Here is an 18,008-nt window from a genome sequence, read left to right as displayed (position 1 = left end):
TTCTTGCTTCTCTCTGTGGTTTTCTTTTCCTGTTTTGTCCATAGTATTGTTGGTTGTCCTTCTGGTTCATCCTTTCTCCAGTTATTGTTCTGGACATATCCTTTCTTTCCTCTTTTCCCTGTGTATTTATTTTACTGGGAACAAGGGACTGATAACATTGCAGTTTGGTTCTCCCCCTCTTTTTTCAAACCAACCAACCATCTTTCTGCTGTGTTTTGTATGTCTCGGTTATTTTACTCCCACCTTAGTGGAATTATTCTAATCAGAACGAGGGACCGATGACCTAGCAGTTTGGTCCCCCCCCCCCCCCCTCCTTTAAACCAACCAACCAACCAACCAACTGAACTTGTAGATCATATGACTGGTTTTGCAGGTAGCCCTGTCTTTGGTGGGGCAGGTGATGGTTGTGACTGGACTGGAATATGTGGTGGTGAGGTCTTCCATTTAGGTCTGTCACAGGCATGTGAGCCATGAGGCAAGGTGTTGGTAGCAGGGTTTTTGTAGGGATGGATGAGGGCATTGTGTAGGTTCGGTGGACAGTGGACTACCACTGTGGGAGGAGTGTGAAGGTTAGTGGAAAGGACATTCCTCATTTTAGGGCACGGTGAGATATAGTAGAAACGCTGGTGTTCTATGTGATTCAGTTGCTCCAGTCCTGGGTAGTACTGAGTCACAAGGGGAATGCTGCTCTATGGCCAGACGATGGAACTTAGAGGTGGTGGGTGACTGGGGAGATAAGGTGTGGAAGATATGTTTTTGTACAAGGTCGGGAGGCTAATATGGTCTGAGAAGACCTCAGTGAGACTGTCAGTATATTTAAAGAGGGACCACTCGTCACTACTGACGCGATGTTCACAGGTGGCTACGTTATAGGGAAGGGGCTTCTCAGTATGCAACGGGTGGCAGCTGTTGAAGTGGAAATATTGCTGGTGGTTGGTGGGTTTGATATGGACAGAGGTACTGATGTAGCCATCTTTGATGTAGAGGCCAACATCCAGGAATGTAGCTTGTTGGGTTGAGTAAGACAACGTGAATTGAAAGGGGAGGTGTTAAAGTTTCTGGAGAAGTGTGGATAGGGTGTCCTCAACCTCAATCCAAATCATGAAGATGTAATCAGTGAATTTGAATTAAATGAAAGGTTTGGGAATCTGGGTGTTCAGGAAGGATTCCCGTAGATGGTCCATGAATAGGTTGACATAGGATGGTGCCATGTGGGTTCCTATAGCTGTACCCCTGATTTGTTCGTAGGTAATGCCTTCAAGGAAGTAACTGTGCCATGAGGATGTTGTTGGTAATGGTGAATAGGAAGGAAGCTGTTGGTTTGGAATCAGTTGGCCATTGTGAAAGGCAGTTTTCAGTAGTGGTAAGGCCATGTGTATTAGGTATGTTGGAGTAAAAGGAGGTGGCATCAGTAAACGATGAACAGGGCACAATGTGGTAAAGGAACAAGAATTGTAGAGGATTTGTAAAGGAAATGGGTGGTATATTTTATATAGGAGGGTAGGTTTCTGCTAATAGGCTGAAGGTGTTGGTCTTTGAAAGCAGAGATTCTCTCAGTGGGGCACAGTAACTGAAGACAATGAGGTGTCCTGGGTGGTTGGGTTTACTTCAGGAAGTGCGTAGAAGTTGGGAGTGTGGGGAGTGGTTGGGGTGTGGAGGGAGATGGACTGTGGGGATGAGAGACTGGAGATCCTGTTGGATTTCTGGAATGGGGTCACTGGCAGGGTTTGTATGTGGATGAATCTGACAGCTGGTGAAGCCCTTCTACCAGGTAATTCTTGTGGTTCAAAACAGTGGTGGAGCCTTTGTCAGCAGGTAGGATTATAAGGTAGAGACCTGTTTTTAGGCGGTCGGTTTGGTTCTTCCTTCAGATGTAAGGTTAGTTTGCATGTTAAGGGATTTAAGGAATGATGGTTAGTCAAGGTTAGAAGTTAAGAAATTCTGGAAAGTTAATGGGGTGGTTTGGGGGCAGTTGGGGTTGATAGTGGTTGGATGGAGGAGTAAACAGAGCTGGGAAGGGCTCAAAATCGGTCTTTGAGTGTCAGGGTTGCTGATGAAAAAGTGTTCCCGCTGGTTGCTGATGAAAAAGTGTTCCCGCTGTAAGGACTGGAGAAAAGAGGAGGTCTTTACCAAGTCCTGCATGATGGAATTTGGAAGTCAGGTGAAAGATGAGGGCTTGGGAAAGGGCTGAAATTTCTGTGGGGCTATGGCTTTTGGAGGAAATGTTAGTGACCGTGTTTTGGCTCTGTTTAGGTTCTGGATTCTGTGGTAGTGGGAGAGTATTGGAGGGTGTGGTATACATAGTAGGTCTGCGACACAGGGTTTGTCTGCTACGAGGTGATGTGGGGAGGTTTGGAGATTGTTGTGGAAGCAGTGGATAGTGATAGTTCAAGGTGAGAGCAGGGCGTGAACTGGGTGGACAGTTTCTTAGGTGGCATCGTGCCTATCTATGACTCAGCTTCTCTGCTACATGGTGAGTAGCAACTATCCTTTCCTTCGCTGATTAATATTGAAATTAAAAACCTGACTAACAAAAGATTTTGTTAAACAAGATATGTATCTTAATATATATTTTTTACTCCTGTGTTTTGATGTTCTGTGAACTCTAACATCTGAAGGTTTTGTAACTGGTGTGTTTTGTAACTGTAACTTGTGTGTGTGTGTGTGTGTGTGTGTGTGTGTGTGTTTGTTGCACTTAAGTACTCAATGACACTGTACCAATAACATATGTTTGTACACTTACTGCCACTAAGGTGTTCTGAACACACATTGCCAATAATGCAAGGCCAAAAATTGCACCCAAGGCAGAAAATATCAGTACTCTTAGAAAAAGTTGACCTTTTCAAATCTTACATTGCTTAAGAAGTCATTAAAAAGTAGAGATTGATGAAAATATAGGAGGGGGTGTGTGTGCAGTTGGCTGTACCTTTCCCCAAAAAGGTATCAAAAATGTAGCAAACTATTACTGTTTCAGATATAAAGAATGTGGCTCATGTTATAAACTATGATCTACCCAAAAGCATTGACGAATATGTTCATCGTATTGGCCGAACAGGAAGAGTAGGAAATAGAGGAAGGGCGACAAGTTTCTATGATCCGGATGTGGATGCACCATTAGCTAGGGACTTAGTGAAAATACTGCAACAGGTATGTCATTAACATATTGACAGTTCAGAGTAAAGAGTATCATCACAGGGATGACTGTTATGATTCTAATCCAATGAACTTCCAGGCGAACCAGAACGTTCCATCTTTCCTGGAAAGTGATGCCAAAGGTGGTGTATCAGCATATAGAGGTGGACAGTTCGGTGGCTCTGACATCAGAAATGTAAGTAGTTTCAAATGCTTTGTTAGTTTATATTATTTGCTTGCTTTGTAATACCATCTTCAGTGGTGACTGGTGTGGAGTAAATGTGAAAGATATGGGGCAAAAGTAATTCTATACTTAAGTGTGTAATGAGAATAAATTGTGTATGAACAGATTTAGGTCACTTGTTATTCTTCATGCATACGTGGGGCGTTCGAAAAGTCTGTGTTAAAATTAAACAAAGTACTTGTTTGGGGTAACCCTTTTTTTTATTTTTCGACAGTCTCCTTTTAGACTTACATGCTTTGTCAAACACTGTTCTAATTTGTTGATCCCTTCCCAATAATAGGAATTGCCTAAGTCTGCAAAAATAGCTATTAGTTGAAACTTCCCGGCAGATTAAAACTGTGCCGGACCGAGTCTCGAACTCGGAACCTTTGCCTTTTGCGGGCAAGTGCTCTACCAACTGAGCTACCCAAGCACGACTCATGCCCTGTCCTCACAGCTTTACTTCTGCCAGTACCTCACTATTAGTTGCTGCAATCACCTCCTTGTTTGAATAAAATCTTTGTCCCACCAGCCATTTCTTCATATTGGGGAACAAATAGTAGTCAGAGGAAGCCAAGTCTGGAGAATAGGGGGATGTGAAACGAGTTGAAATCCTATTTCCAATAATTTTGCTACCACAACTACTGAGGTGTGTGCTGGTGCTTTGTCGTGATGGAAAAGGACTTTTTTGCTGTCCAACTGCTGGCATTTTTCTTGCAGCTCGGTTTTCAAACGGTCCAGTAACGGTGAATAATATGCACCTGTAATAGTTTTACCCTTTTCCAGATAGTCGATGAGGATTATTGCTTGTGAATCCCAAGACAGTAGCCATAACCTTTCTGTTTGAAGCAATGGTCTTCGCCTTTTTTTTTTGTGCAGATTCTCCCTGGGTAACTCATTGTTTAGATTGCTGTTTGGTCTCAGGAGGATAGTAATGCATCCATGTTTCATCGACAGTGACGAAACGATGCTTAAAGCCGTGTGGATTCTTCCTGAACAGCGGCAAACCACCCTTGCAACGCTTCACACGATTTCGTTTCTGGTCAAGCGTGAGCAATTGCGGGACCAATCTTGCGGATAGCTTTCTCACGTCCAAATGTTTATGCAAAATAAAATGTACCCGTTCATTCAAAATGCCCACAGCACTAGCAATCTCACGCACCATAACTCTTGCCATCCATCACCATATCATGGATTTTATCAATGATTTCTGGAGTCGTAACCTCCACAGGGTGTCCAGAATGTACAGCATCACTTGTGCCCATATGGCCACTCCGAAAATTTTGAAACCACTTAACTGTTCTAATCGAAGATGCAGTCACTGTAATGTTTATCTAGCTTCTCTTTATTCTCCTGAGGCATTTTGCCTTTCATAAAGTAATGTTTAATCATCACACGAAATTTTTTCATCCATTTTTTGACAATCACTCGACTTCCTTGATTCACAGGAATGCCAAACACAAAGAAATAGGCAAATATGGCTGAAATTTGCTGTCCGTTCTTTCCAAAGATGCTACTAACTAAACATGACCTTGGTATGTGCCGGTGCTGCCATCTCTCGGACTTCGCACAGACTTTTCAAACGCCCCTTGTATTTTAGTGAAGTATTGACTGCCTACAATGTATCAGTGTCCAGAGCCTTCCATGGTATGCGAGACAAGTCCTGATATGATGTCAATGTGATGAGCAACTTAGAACTCCTATAATTCCTCCACTACAAGCCCGATTCCTAAAATTGTATTTGGTGTTATGGTCAGTCCTTGGAGGAGAATGTTTAGCGGCACTAACGTTTCAGCAGATCTGATCAGTGGAATGTATCTGCTGAAAAGTGCTACACACTGCATTGTGGTGTACTACTTAACTGATTTTCAGAAAGGGAACTATAATACCCTTAATGTAATCACAAATATAAACTCTCTGGAATTTTTCCTCAGATTTTTGTTGGTTCCTCCCTCACCATCATATAATACTTCCGAACAACATTGCAATTTTCCTAAAATTTATTATTGCTAACACTACAAACATTTGCTTGTCAGAAATTTGTTCTTAAAGGCCTCCTATCTGGGAGGGGGGTAGAGATGTAACACATATGCTGTAACTGTGGAACAGACTAAACTGGATGATCTTGTTGAATTTGGATAATGTAGCAGTATTGCAACATTGCATTAGGTATCAGATTAAAGTGGACAGTGAGAGTTCTAAAAATAATATGCCAACTCAGTCAGGCAGTTTCTGTACCCAGCATGAGACAGTTTTAACCATTTCATGTGAAAGTAAACACAGTAAGTTGAACTGGTAGCAGTGTTTGCAGCTTGTTGTGGTACTGAGTGTCACATTTTCACTGATTAATTGATGACCTGAGAGGGGCGCGGGGGGGGGGGGGGGAGGAGGAGGAAGAGTGCTTAGCCCATGTTAACATGCATCTGTTTATTTCATGTTTTAATCGTCTTGACGCTGTGTTCCAGTTAGAGCCAGAAAACCTTGCAGGGCCTCCTGAGCCAGAAGAAGCCTGGTGAAATTGACTTTTGTTGGAAAATGAAACATTCCACTGTCTTTGATCCTAATGAGAGAGCAAGAACTAACTGTGGTGTGTAAGCTGTGACTCGAGTGTTAGATGTTATGGACTGCTAGAATGCACCTCACAGTACTTATTATTTTGTATCAGTTTATTCCTATGATTGTTGAATGTTGTGATCATTTAAATGTGATTGTGTTGTTGCTGTTCTAGTACAAAACTTTTACTGTTAAAGACTTAATTTGCAGCTGTGATTCATTACCTTTAATTTTCTACAGTATTGTGCTCAGACTGTTAATTCATATCTTTTTAGTAGTCAGTTAACAGTAAAACTGTTTGTGAGGAGAACATTTGTTTGATTCAAGAATTTTGTGAATCCTGTTCAGTATTTTTGCAGCATTGTTTATTGCTAACAAAAGGGATGCTTATTGAAAACCATATTACCACGGCTATTTAAATGTTCAGGATTTCAGTGTTAGCCATTCTGTTACAGCCTCCTGCTTATCTGTTTGATGCGCCCTTTCTAAAGCAATAAACGTTTTGTTTGAAATGGTCTCATGTGGCTCTAGAATCTCCTTAATCCGTACCCAATTTTTCCTTATATTCAGCAGCTGTTACTCAGTGGTATGATTGTGGCACATTACAATTTCTGTTGTAAAGTTTCTGAGGTGATGTCTATTTAAGATGGGAAATGTTTCACATACTACTTCTCAGAGGCTCCTTTTGAGGAGGATTCATAGGAATTGTGAAAAATGCTGGACAGGAAAATAAAAATAAAAAAAATCATGCAATAGTAAGGGCTATTGCTCTGTTACTACACATTACGTAGGATGGGCTCCCTAATTGTAGTCTACAGGTTGGCCATTGCAGAAATTCTTCAGGAACAGAGGTTTATGCTTTTGCTGTAAGTAAACAGTGAATTTAATTTGACTGGGAGGATTTATAAATAAGTTCAAATAATGGATGTGCCCTTGTAAATAGTTTGTTAGTAAAACTGTAGTTACTCTCCCATGATCTTCCCTTAATGTGCATTTAATTGTAGGACCTGACTCAGTAAATTCATGTGAAACAGTTCTTTACCTTAAGGCATTTCTTAAAGTACTTAGGAAGAGATAGTTGTAAATTGTCTTCACTCTTTGGTTCAGTCTTTGTCACTGATACTCATTGGTTCTGTAATCTCTGTCTAGGCTCTAATTGAATTTTTCTGTTTGTTAAACTGTTTTATACTCGAAGATATTTTGTGGTAATTGTTTTTTGTGTTAAGAACTGAGCCACTCTTGTATTTGGCAATATGTAGTTCATTAAATGCAGACTACTAGTCAAACTGAACACAATTCAGCTTCACAGATTGCGTTTTCATTTTCGAATTTTTTTTTCAGCGTTAATGTGTGTAATATAAAAAGTAAAATACAGTATAACCCTGCCTTTTCGCTCCTGGAATTAATGTTTTTCCGCCATTTACGACATTTATCAGTCTCTTCAAATTTCCTATGCCCACAGTATTAATTTGCACATGATTTTGTGTCAACATATTTATAATTTTCCCGCGATTCATGCATTACGAAAAAATGCTTGTGGGGGAAAATATGATGCTGGCACAATGTTGGACATCCGGTAGTGTTCTCAAATATTAAGTGGTTAAGTTTCTTGACACCAGGGCACTCTATTCAGCGGATTTGAACGGGTAAATGAGTAAAAGTTGTAACAATTTGTGCCGTATCTCCTGCCGCTGCCCAGCTCTACGTGGTGTGGTGCCTGATGGGAGTATATAACTAAGTACGTTCGAATGAAGATATCATGACCAATCACAACCATTTCCAAATTCTCTACTGCGCAGATGCAGTTTCGTGACTGTTGTGATCATCGTGACACCTTTGTCGAACCATATTTAGCATGTTCCGGCGTATGGCCACATGAAGTGCTAGTTGACACAGTCATTCACTTTGTGGTTACTCAAATATTTTTAGTGTAAACACAGTGCTGGTTTTGTATTGTATTCATGTTGCGCAAAATGTGTTACGAGAATTTATTCGCGTTGTGAAGTGCAGTATTTACGTATATATTTTTTGTGACAGTACACAAACAGAGTGAAAGTTTGCGTGCGTGCGCGTGTGTGCACTCGTTTTGCTATATAACCGATCAGACACAGTACCTGATAACCTCAAAAAGACGCAGAGTAACACATTCAAACACCATACAAAATACTTACTTACATATTTGCACTTAACAACGAGAAAAAATTACCAAAATACGTCGTGCTAAGCATGAAAAATAAATTACTAGGGCAGTATTTCATTATTTAAATAATTAATGATAGCTGCAGGCTTTCCAGAAACATCTATTATGAAGTTTGAAATTGTCCAATGTTTCCCGTTCCCAGATAGTTAGAAATTCGTTACATCAGCAGTTTTTATCAGCTAATAGACCTTTATTAGATAATAATAAAGTCACTAACAAGTCTTTTGATGCCTGTTATGTACATACATCATACATAAAGTGCAAGGGGGTATCCTGTAAGTAACTTTTACAGTTTAAAACATTATTTCCCACATTTTACATTTTCCTGCATTTTACACTTTTTTTTAGTCGCTTGAAAAGTGTAAAAGCGAGGTTTCACTGTATCATTAGGTAACTTTTAATACCTGTTTCCTCATTCTCATTCGTATTTTCAAATTAAATAGATCACATCGAATCACCCCCTTGATATGAAAGAGTGGGAAACAGTTAAACAGGTGTGCTATTTTTATTGTAACACATGTAAAATAGATCAGATTAGTGGAACAAAATATGCTATTCTAATTTGGCTATTCAGGTTACTCATTATAGCAAGAGTTGAAAATATTAACTGCAAATAATTTCTGTCACTGACAGTATTTAAAGCTGCCAACTGTGTTGTGTAAACACATGGTTTAAAAAAGCTCTGGACTCAAATGGGTAATGAATATGGAATTAAATTAGTCCAGTTACTGGTAGTGTGATAAAATAATGAACACTTCAGACAACTCAATCTAGGGAGTGAATTGCTTCTGTGAATGGTGTGCTACGCTTATTTTCAGCTCAGTGTGGGCTCAACTGGTTGTCAAGCAAATGTATCTAAGTAATACTACATAGCACATATATTTATCCATACTAACATTTTAAATGTGGCAATAACATACAAGCTACACTTACCTGGGCAGTCAGAAATGATTACCTGGGCACCTCGTATAATGGTATGTACAAATATAAAATTTACACTGCACTGAACTACAAATTTATTTTCTTTCATCAGTGTAATGTTGTTTAATGATTTTATTGTAACTGTCAGGAGTGAATCTCATAAACTTACAGTAAAGGTTGGTGTTCCAGTACTCTTACTGTGAAATCTTAATGTGACAAGATTGTGTAATGCTACATACTCACAGATTACTCATCTGGATCGAATTATTTTCTGGGCTAATAAAATTAGTGGTATAGCTATAGAAGAAAGTATATAGATTCCACAAATCCAAATTTCTGAAGGATTTGCCTTTTTAGTTCAAAAATTTGCAATCTCCACAAAAAATTTCTTTTGGAATAATTATAAATAAAACCCAAGGGCAAACGTTCTAAGCTATGGCTGTGCATTTAGAAAGTGTGTGTGTGTGTGTGTGTGTGTGTGTGTGTGTGTGTGTGTCCCAAACCCCCCCCCCCCCCCCCCCCGCCCCTCCATCCCCATGCTGACATGTATCCAACTGTACAAAATTGCTATGCCCTTCGATAAGGAGGCATGACTGGTTTATAGAACATTTGCTGCTATGATAAAACGTGCACCTGCATCTGCACCTTGCTGGTGAACTGGTGTCTGGCTGGTCACCTTGCTTCTGCATCGCTTCTCAGTGGCTTCTCTGGCCACGCCTAAGAATTTGACTTTTTCTTAATAATGTTAATGACCTATATTTTTCCTGGTGCAAAGATACCTTCCCTACTGGGAAAAGTGTCATTACTCTTCACAGTAACACCTGTTTGATGAATTTTTATTCATTGGCACTAGTTGAATTTGAAATCTGTGTTTACATTCTTTTTTTCCACAGAAATGTATGGTTTTGTTATAAAACTTTTGTGAAACAACACACATTGTATAGTTACACTTTGCAATTTTTCATTCATCTCAGTGTATTTCTGAACAGTACGGAGTCATCAACAATTCTGAGTCATCTTTATCTTTTGTGCTTTTTTTTCATCAATTGCTCTTCTTTCAATATTTCTATTAAGAAGTCTTGCGGATACAGAGGTTTCTGGCCATTGGTTGACAATAGTTGTTACTAAATTTTTCCATGACGTTCATTGTCATCATAGTATTTACAGACTTCAGAAGCATTCTCAGCAACATTTGCATCGCATGCAACATGTTAGTATAACTAACAAAATTAATGTTAAGCTCAGATGTGTAGTAATGGAATAATGTCAGATGCCTAGAATGTTTCAGATCTTGTTCCTGTATCTGTCATTTTCTGTGGGCCATATAACCTTTCACCAGCTATTTTTAAATCAAGCTGTTACCACGTGGTTTAAGTGGTCTAAGTTTGACATACAAATATTTCTATTCTATGCAGCAATCTAATTCTAAACTTATTTGCAGTATCATGTCTTTCTTTGTGGGGTTACTGTGAACCACTCTGATGACAAATCTTCTTCTGTAAACTTCATACTGTCATTACTAAGCCCTTAAGTGTTTTCCACAGAAAATAGTTCTTTCTTCTGAATGACATACAGCCACTCAGCACTGTTTAAGTGTGCCCAAATACTCTGATTCAAACACACTATTCTTTTAACACAATTATTAAAGAGTTTAGTGTATTGGCTAAAGCAGTTTTGCCTCAGACTCTTCCTAGTCAAATGTTGGGAGTAGTGCAAATGTTTTTCTGCACAATGTTCATTTTCAGTTAATTTGCTACACTTTAGTTGTTCTTCAGACAACTTCATTTACTGCCTCCTAGCTTCATTGACTAATAAAAACTTTCAGGCTGGGTAAATATGTACTTTCCTCTTGGCTGAGAAATCTGTTCTGGCTATGGCAACATTCTATACAAATTAAGAACATAATCTATCAAAGGAATGTTGATTACATACCCTAGTATATTTCCATAAACAAAAACATAGAAGTCAATTATTCTCACTAATTTGGGTAATTCAGTTAGAGGATCAGGAAACTAAAATCTCAAAGCTCAGCGTCTATTACACTTCAGTAATTCCCAATCTGTAAAGAATTCAATACAAGAGGTTTCAGTATTGCCTTCTGTGCATTTTAAAATTGCATTTACCATTTGTTTGTAGTCCGCCTCAATCTGACCAAATACTGCTAATAGATGCAGTATGTACTCACTGATCGTCGCAATTGAGGTGCTACCCAGATGAATCCCATGTCAGTTTCTTTCATGTATGTTTTCATGAAACACTCCAGTTTTTCTAATTCTGATTTAAGTAGATACTTGACTCTAGTGTAGATAGTTCTATTTACTCTTCTTACTGTGGCCCGTACCACTGCTACTTGCCATTCGTTAGCCTTAGTAGTCCTTCTGGATTTCTGTTATGTGTTTGCTCTTTGTAATATATAGCTACAGTGTATACAATGTTCTGAAAAGTATTTTACTCACCTATCCTAAGAAATTTATGACACTATTCTAGTTCTTCAGCTTTTGTGCATCATTGGCTATGGCAGCACTTGTTGAATACCATTTTTTTCCATGTTGTGTGTTACTTGTTGGTCTAATAGTTGACACAATTAACCCTACATTTAGGTGCTGTAATGTATGTCAACATTGTTGCATTGCTGGAGTAGTGGTGGCGGCGGCAGCAACAATCTTCCTGCATGTGCCATACCTGAAATTAAAATTACTGTTAGTCAGTTTGCATTACCTTAGTTTCTTTAAATCTTCATTATTACCTTAAGAGTATCAACCTTTAGTATGTCGTATGGCCATCGCCAGTGTAAATCTAGCTTTCTAGGTCTACCACATATTACCGATTCATCACAAAGCAACACATTATTCCTTACTTTTAACTCTTTGGGTTCTGTTTTTTGTCATTTTTCCATGCCTGTTTTCTAACTCTTAAAGTCTTCTGCTTTGATGTGTGCCTCCAGCATCCTTCCTGTAATCTATTCACATAAAATTCATAATAACGGCATGTGGTAAGTGGCTAACATGGGAATTCGCATCTGAGGTGCTGCAGAGAGGTTGGATGCTGTGTCCCACTAGTGCCCTTCGTTGGGGGCACAAGACTTCCCTCCGGTGTGTGTGTGTGTGTGTGTGTGTGTGTGTGTGTGTGTGTGTGTGTAAGCTTAGGGACAGATGACCTAAGCAGCTTGGTTCCATAAGATTTTACCACAAATTAACAAAATTTTAAATCCAAAATACTGTGTCTCGGTTCTTACAATAGTGCAATAGGTGTGCACTGCTTACATCTACATCTACGTCATACCACAACTAGCATCTTCTCTCCCTGTTCCACTTCCAAACAGAACGAGGGAAAAATGACTGCCTATATGCCTCTGTACGAGTCCTAATCTGTCTTGTCTTTGTGGTCCTTCCGCGAAATGTAAGTTGGCGGCAGTAAAATTGTACTGCAGTCAGCCTCAAATTCTGGTTCTCTAAATTTCCTCAGTAGAGATTCACGAAAAGAACGCCTCCTTTCCTCTAGAGACTCCCAGAGTTCCCGAAGCATTTCCGTAACACTCGTGTGATGATCAAATCTAGCAGCCCGCCTCTGAATTGCTTCTATGTCCTCCCTCAATCCGACCTGATAGGGATCCCAAACGCTCGAGCAGTACCTAAGAATAGGTCGTATTAGTGTTTTATATGCGGTCTCCTTAACAGATGAACCACATATTCCCAAAATTCTACCAATGAACCGAAGACGACTATCCACCTTCCCCACAACTGTCATTAGATGCATGTCCCACTTCATATCGCTCTGCAATGTTACATCCAAATATTTAATAGACGTGACTGTGTCAAGCGCTACACTACTTACGGAGTATTGAAACATTACAGGATTCTTTTTCCTATTCATCTGCATTAATTTACATTTATCTATATTTAGAGTTAGCTGCCATTCTTTACACCAATCACAAATCCTGTCCAAGTCATCATCTATCCTCCTACAGTCACTCGACGACGACACCTTCCCGTACACCACAGCATCGTCAGCAAACAGCCGCACATTGCTATCCACACTATCCAAAAGATCATTTATGTAGATAGAAAATAACAGCGGACCTACCACACTTCCATGGGGCACTCCAGATGATACCCTCACCTCCGATGAACACTCACCATCGAGGACAATGTACTGGGTTCTGTTACTTAAGAAGTCTTCGAGCCACTCACATATTTGGGAACCAATCCCATATGCTCATACCTTAGTTAGGAGTCTGCAGTGGGGCACCAAGTCAAACGCTTTCCGGAAGTAAAGGAATATGGCATCCGTCTGATACCCTTCATCCGTGGTTCGCAAGATGATACGTGAAAAAAGGGCGAGTTGCGTTTCGCAGGAGCGATGCTTTCTAAAGCCTTGCTGATGCATGGACAACAACTTCTCTGTCTCAAGGAAATTCATTATATTCGAACTGAGAGTATGTTAGAGAATCCTGCAACAAAGTGATGTTAAGGATATTGGTCTGTAATTTTGAGGATCCGTCCTTCTACCCTTCTTATATAAAGGTGTCACCTGCACTTTTTCCAGTCGTTCGGGACTTTACGTTGGGCAAGAGATTCGCGATAAATGCAAGCTAAGTAAGGAGCCACTGCAGTAGAGTACTCTCTGTAAAACTGAATTGGAATCCCATCAGGACCTGGCGATTTATTTATTTTCAACCCGTTCAGCTGTTTCACAACCCCAGGGATGTCTTATCACTATGTCCTCCATATGGGAATCTGTTGTGGTAGTGGTTCAATGCTTCACGCATCGCTCTTTTTACAGCAGCACGAATCCCTACTAACTTTTGCCTGTCCTCATTCTCCCGATCTTTCTTGTACCGCGAGTGCAACTGCTTTTGCTTCCTGAGCTATCTCTGAATTGCGCTGTTAAACCACGGTGGGTCTTTTCCGTCGGTAACCCACTTTTTCGGTACATTCTTGTCCAATGTGTGATTTACAATGTGTTTAAAATTTGCCCATAATTCTTCCACGTCCATCATACCGAAAGTAAATGAAGTCGATTCATTTACTAAGTGGGATGCTAACTGCTTATCTGCTCTTTCTAGTAAGAATATTCTCCTAGCCTTCTTGACTGACTTTTTAACTTTCGTAGCCATAGTCGTAATGACATCATCATGATCACTAATCCCTGTCTCAACACTGACACTGTCAATGAGGTCTGGTCTGTTCGTGGCTACCAGATCTAAAATATTTCCATTACGCGTTGGCTGTCGATGTAGCTGCGCAAGACAGTTTTCGGATAATGTGTTCAAATGTAATTCACACGAAGGCTTGTCTGTACCACCTGTAATGAATCCATAGACATCCCAGTCTATACTAGGTAGGTTGAAGTTGCTTCAGACTAATATAGCATGATCGGGTACTTCTGCAGTACAGAATGTAGACTCCCTTGAATGATTCTAGAACTGTCACGGTGGAACCTGGTGGCCGGTAATAACACCCTACAATTAACTTTATTTCCCCTAGCCTTGTTAAACGTGTTGATAACTTCACAATCACACTCTACTTCGACCTCAGTAGACACACTATTTTTGTCAACTGCAATAAACACACCATCTCCTACGGTGTCTAATGTCTTTCCGATATGTGTTCCAACCCTCACTAAATATTTCAGAACTTCCTATCTCAGGGTTCAGCCAGGTCTGTCCTGAGAATAATTTGTGCGCCACGCGGTTCCTGGAGGGCAGTAAATTCAGGAACTTTATTCCGAACACACTGAAAATTTACTGCTAATATCTTGATAGCTCAAGTGTCTTCACACTGAGCACGTCCTGATTTCCCTGCCTGCATGTCGACTGGTAAGTGTTCATCAGGACACCTTGCACTACTGCCTAACCTAAAAAAAAAACCATGTGCACGCCACAAGTACTCTGCTACCTGAGTAGCCATTTCCTTTGTGTAGTGCACTCCTGACCTATCTAGGGGCATCCTACAATTCCCCACCCAATAGAAATCTGCAGCCAAGACCGTCAGTCGACGAAGCCTCTGGTTGAGACCCTCCACTTGGCTCCAAACCAAAGGACCCCTATCCGATCTCAACTGCAGATTTTTCAGCACTCATTTAATTTTAGGACTCTGTATCTCAGAATGAACAAAAATGGAATTGTACCACTATTGAAATAAGCCCTTGGTATTTCCTTGTGTGCTACCAATGCGTGCATGTAAGCTCTGCAGTTAATTTTTGTATGTTGGATAAATTTTGATATCACCTCACATTCCTCTGTGAGAAGGTTCCTATTTTCTTGGGATTCAAATAGAGTGGACAGTTCATCACTGGTTAATATTCTGATGATGATGACTAATGACATGGTACCTGTTCCAACTCCTCCATGGCACCTGTGAATAGAGTCTCACGTTGGTTACTATATGATCATGCTTGGCAGTGATGTCCGCTCACTGCGGTCAGAGCCAAGGTGATTTCTTTCTGTTTATGGTGAAGCATCTGCTGCAGTGTCCATGCTCAGCCAACATAAACAAATTGTGACGGCATTGGGCACTGCTAATCGCTTCACTTGTCGTGAGCCTCGACAACAAGAGCGCACTGTCCCTACTAACGATACTATGGATTCAATACATTTTACTTACGTAATGTAATATGCAGGATGTGGGTTGGGTAAAGATTAAGTTTGTAACTTCCCAAGGCATTAAAATACTATAGTCATATTTGATGTAATATTTATTGTTGATTGTCTCTCTAATGTTAATAGTATTGACTCAGATTGTGCGTGAACACGAAAAACACACACACGGTCAGTCATTGATTCCAGTGAGGGTGATGACTGCTGTGTGTTGAACAACACGTGCACCAAACAGTTCGTCAGTTGGCATCGAGTGGATGAGATTTTTCAATTACCTTGCATTGCAAGAATTGTAAGAGACTGAAAGTAAATGGGCTTGTATGCTAAAGAGCTGTGACAAAGCTAAGCTTTACCGATTGTCAGATAATTGTCCACATGGGTTTTGTGGATGAGTATACTTTTAGTAACCAACCCACCCACCATCATTACATAAGATTTCCCGAAGGTGTAGGGGCCTTGATTACAGTAAGTCGTCGACAGTGTAGCGTGATGGTTTTCTTCTCACCATATGTTTTCTATATTCGTCCAAAGGTCGCTTGTGTTTGTAGGTCCACATGGCAATGACCTTGTTACCTCTGCCCACATATTCTTTATCTGATTGATGATGATCGGTGGTCGTGGAACAAACGGCAACAGCTTTACCTTCTCTTGGCCCTGAAACCCATCTTGCACTGCTCTGCTCTGATGGATGGGGCTCTGCTCCTGTATACTGTTATCTCGTTACGTCATATATTTATATTTAAAAAAACATCTGTAATATGCACAGTGTATTGGTATTTTCCATAGTGTTTAGGAATTCAGGCCCCGTCATAGATAAGTGATCTAGATTCAACAGTCTGATTAAGAATGTGGTTTACCCATTCTATCATATGATGAGAGCCATAGTCGGATATCCACATTAAGACTGACTGGCTGAATCCGATTAGAATGATATGGTATCAAAATGAAATTACAGAAATTGGATAAATTGAACGTCTGTATTGTACCAATGCTGCGCACAAAAATTCCTTTGATGGAGTAACAGGTAGCAACTGTCTAAGAAAAAGTGAGGAGTATGTCTACTAGTAGCAATGTAATGTAATTATAACCAACATTTATGTGACGGAAATATTGAATTGAACAATACACATCTATTTCAGTTGTGGGAAGATACACGATATCGGACTTGCTGATGACATTATAATCCCATGTAGGAGATAGGGGAAAGCCTCCCACGTATAAGTGGTACTGAGGAAATGAAATACTAGGGGTGAACCAAGTACTAACACAATCCTGAACGGCTACTCAGCCTGTTGAACCCAAAATCCAGACGCATCTGAGTGAAAATCACCGGTGCTCTTGTCATCGTCTCTTAGCTCAATGAGCTCGGCTGAAAGTATTTGCTTCCAAAGGCTTCAACACCCTCTGGTCCTGGTATCACCCAGGCCAAACTAATGAAACGCAAGCAAACATGAACTGAGCAAGCAACGTCAACTTTACCCCAGGTGGTACACAACCTGCCCGTCGACAGGCGGCAGCTGGATTTTCGGATTCTGGGGAGTCCAGGCTAGCACGGCAGAGAATGTCGGAGATCACTGGTAAATTTCCCTACAAGCAGAAAACATGCATTTGAAAACTAAACATTGATACATTGATCCAAACACGAAAACTAAATAATCTCTCATAAGAAATCAACCAAAAAAATTCTCATCCTTGCTCTTCAAGAGCCATGATTGACAATGAAATCTTGCATTACTAAAACCATTGCATCTAAAAGAGCAAAACACAACCAAAGGTAGCGAAAGGCGCACCAATCTTCTTGAACACAGATCTATCATCAACTCTGTCAAATCACACCCATCAACAATGAACTTAAGACTATGCTCATTCAGAGCTCCAATAAAAAAATATACATTCATCAATGCACATGCCCCACCAACATCGAAAATAAGATACGAATAGGAGACTTCAACTCTATTTGGGGACAGAAAAAACCTATAGATAAATCATTGGCACAAATTCAACGCACAGAAACACTTACACCAATGGCACACGTCTGACTGATATTTGCCAACAATTCAACCTCAAAATGTCTACCCACTTTAGGAAAAAACCAGTTCCCAGGTAACCAGCTTGGCTACCAGGTGCAAGCTGCTGCTGTTCGCCTTTCGAGACTCGCTGAAAGCAAGATTTTTAATTATTTTGTAGCAGAGCAACAAGCGAGCAGATACAAACTCAATAAGGGATTCGTAAGACAACTCTCGAGCAAAATTCGTCTTGCTACTTTTAGTACCCCCTTAGTGTCAGAGCGGAAACCTTACGCTACTGCAAAATTCATAATGCCTCCTTTTTTTTTTTTTTTTTTTTTTTTTTTTTTTTTTTTTTTTTTTTTTTTTTTCTCC

At 40.1% G+C, this 18,008-nt stretch overlaps 1 protein-coding gene across 2 annotated transcripts in view; it reads left to right on the top strand.

Moving 5' to 3' along the window:
• The window catches only part of LOC126259563 (ATP-dependent RNA helicase vasa), a 75,817-nt gene extending 68,640 nt beyond the window's left edge, over nt 1–7,177 (top strand). Inside the window, exons 11-13 of one of the 2 annotated variants that reach the window (XM_049956461.1) lie at nt 2,975–3,147; nt 3,233–3,328; nt 5,821–7,177. In XM_049956461.1, coding sequence (XP_049812418.1) covers nt 2,975–3,147; nt 3,233–3,328; nt 5,821–5,871 — 320 coding nt within the window. In that variant the 3' untranslated portion in view covers nt 5,872–7,177. The remainder of the gene's footprint in view (nt 1–2,974; nt 3,148–3,232; nt 3,329–5,820) is intronic. The other variant, XM_049956460.1, reaches the window with a different exon arrangement.
• Nucleotides 7,178–18,008: the final 10,831 nt, after the last annotated feature.

The sequence above is a fragment of the Schistocerca nitens genome, chromosome 5, assembly GCF_023898315.1.
Source record: "Schistocerca nitens isolate TAMUIC-IGC-003100 chromosome 5, iqSchNite1.1, whole genome shotgun sequence".
NCBI classification, from domain to species: Eukaryota; Metazoa; Arthropoda; class Insecta; order Orthoptera; family Acrididae; genus Schistocerca; species Schistocerca nitens.
Note: the sequence above shows the minus strand (reverse complement) of the source record. Positions and strands in the feature narration are given on the sequence as shown.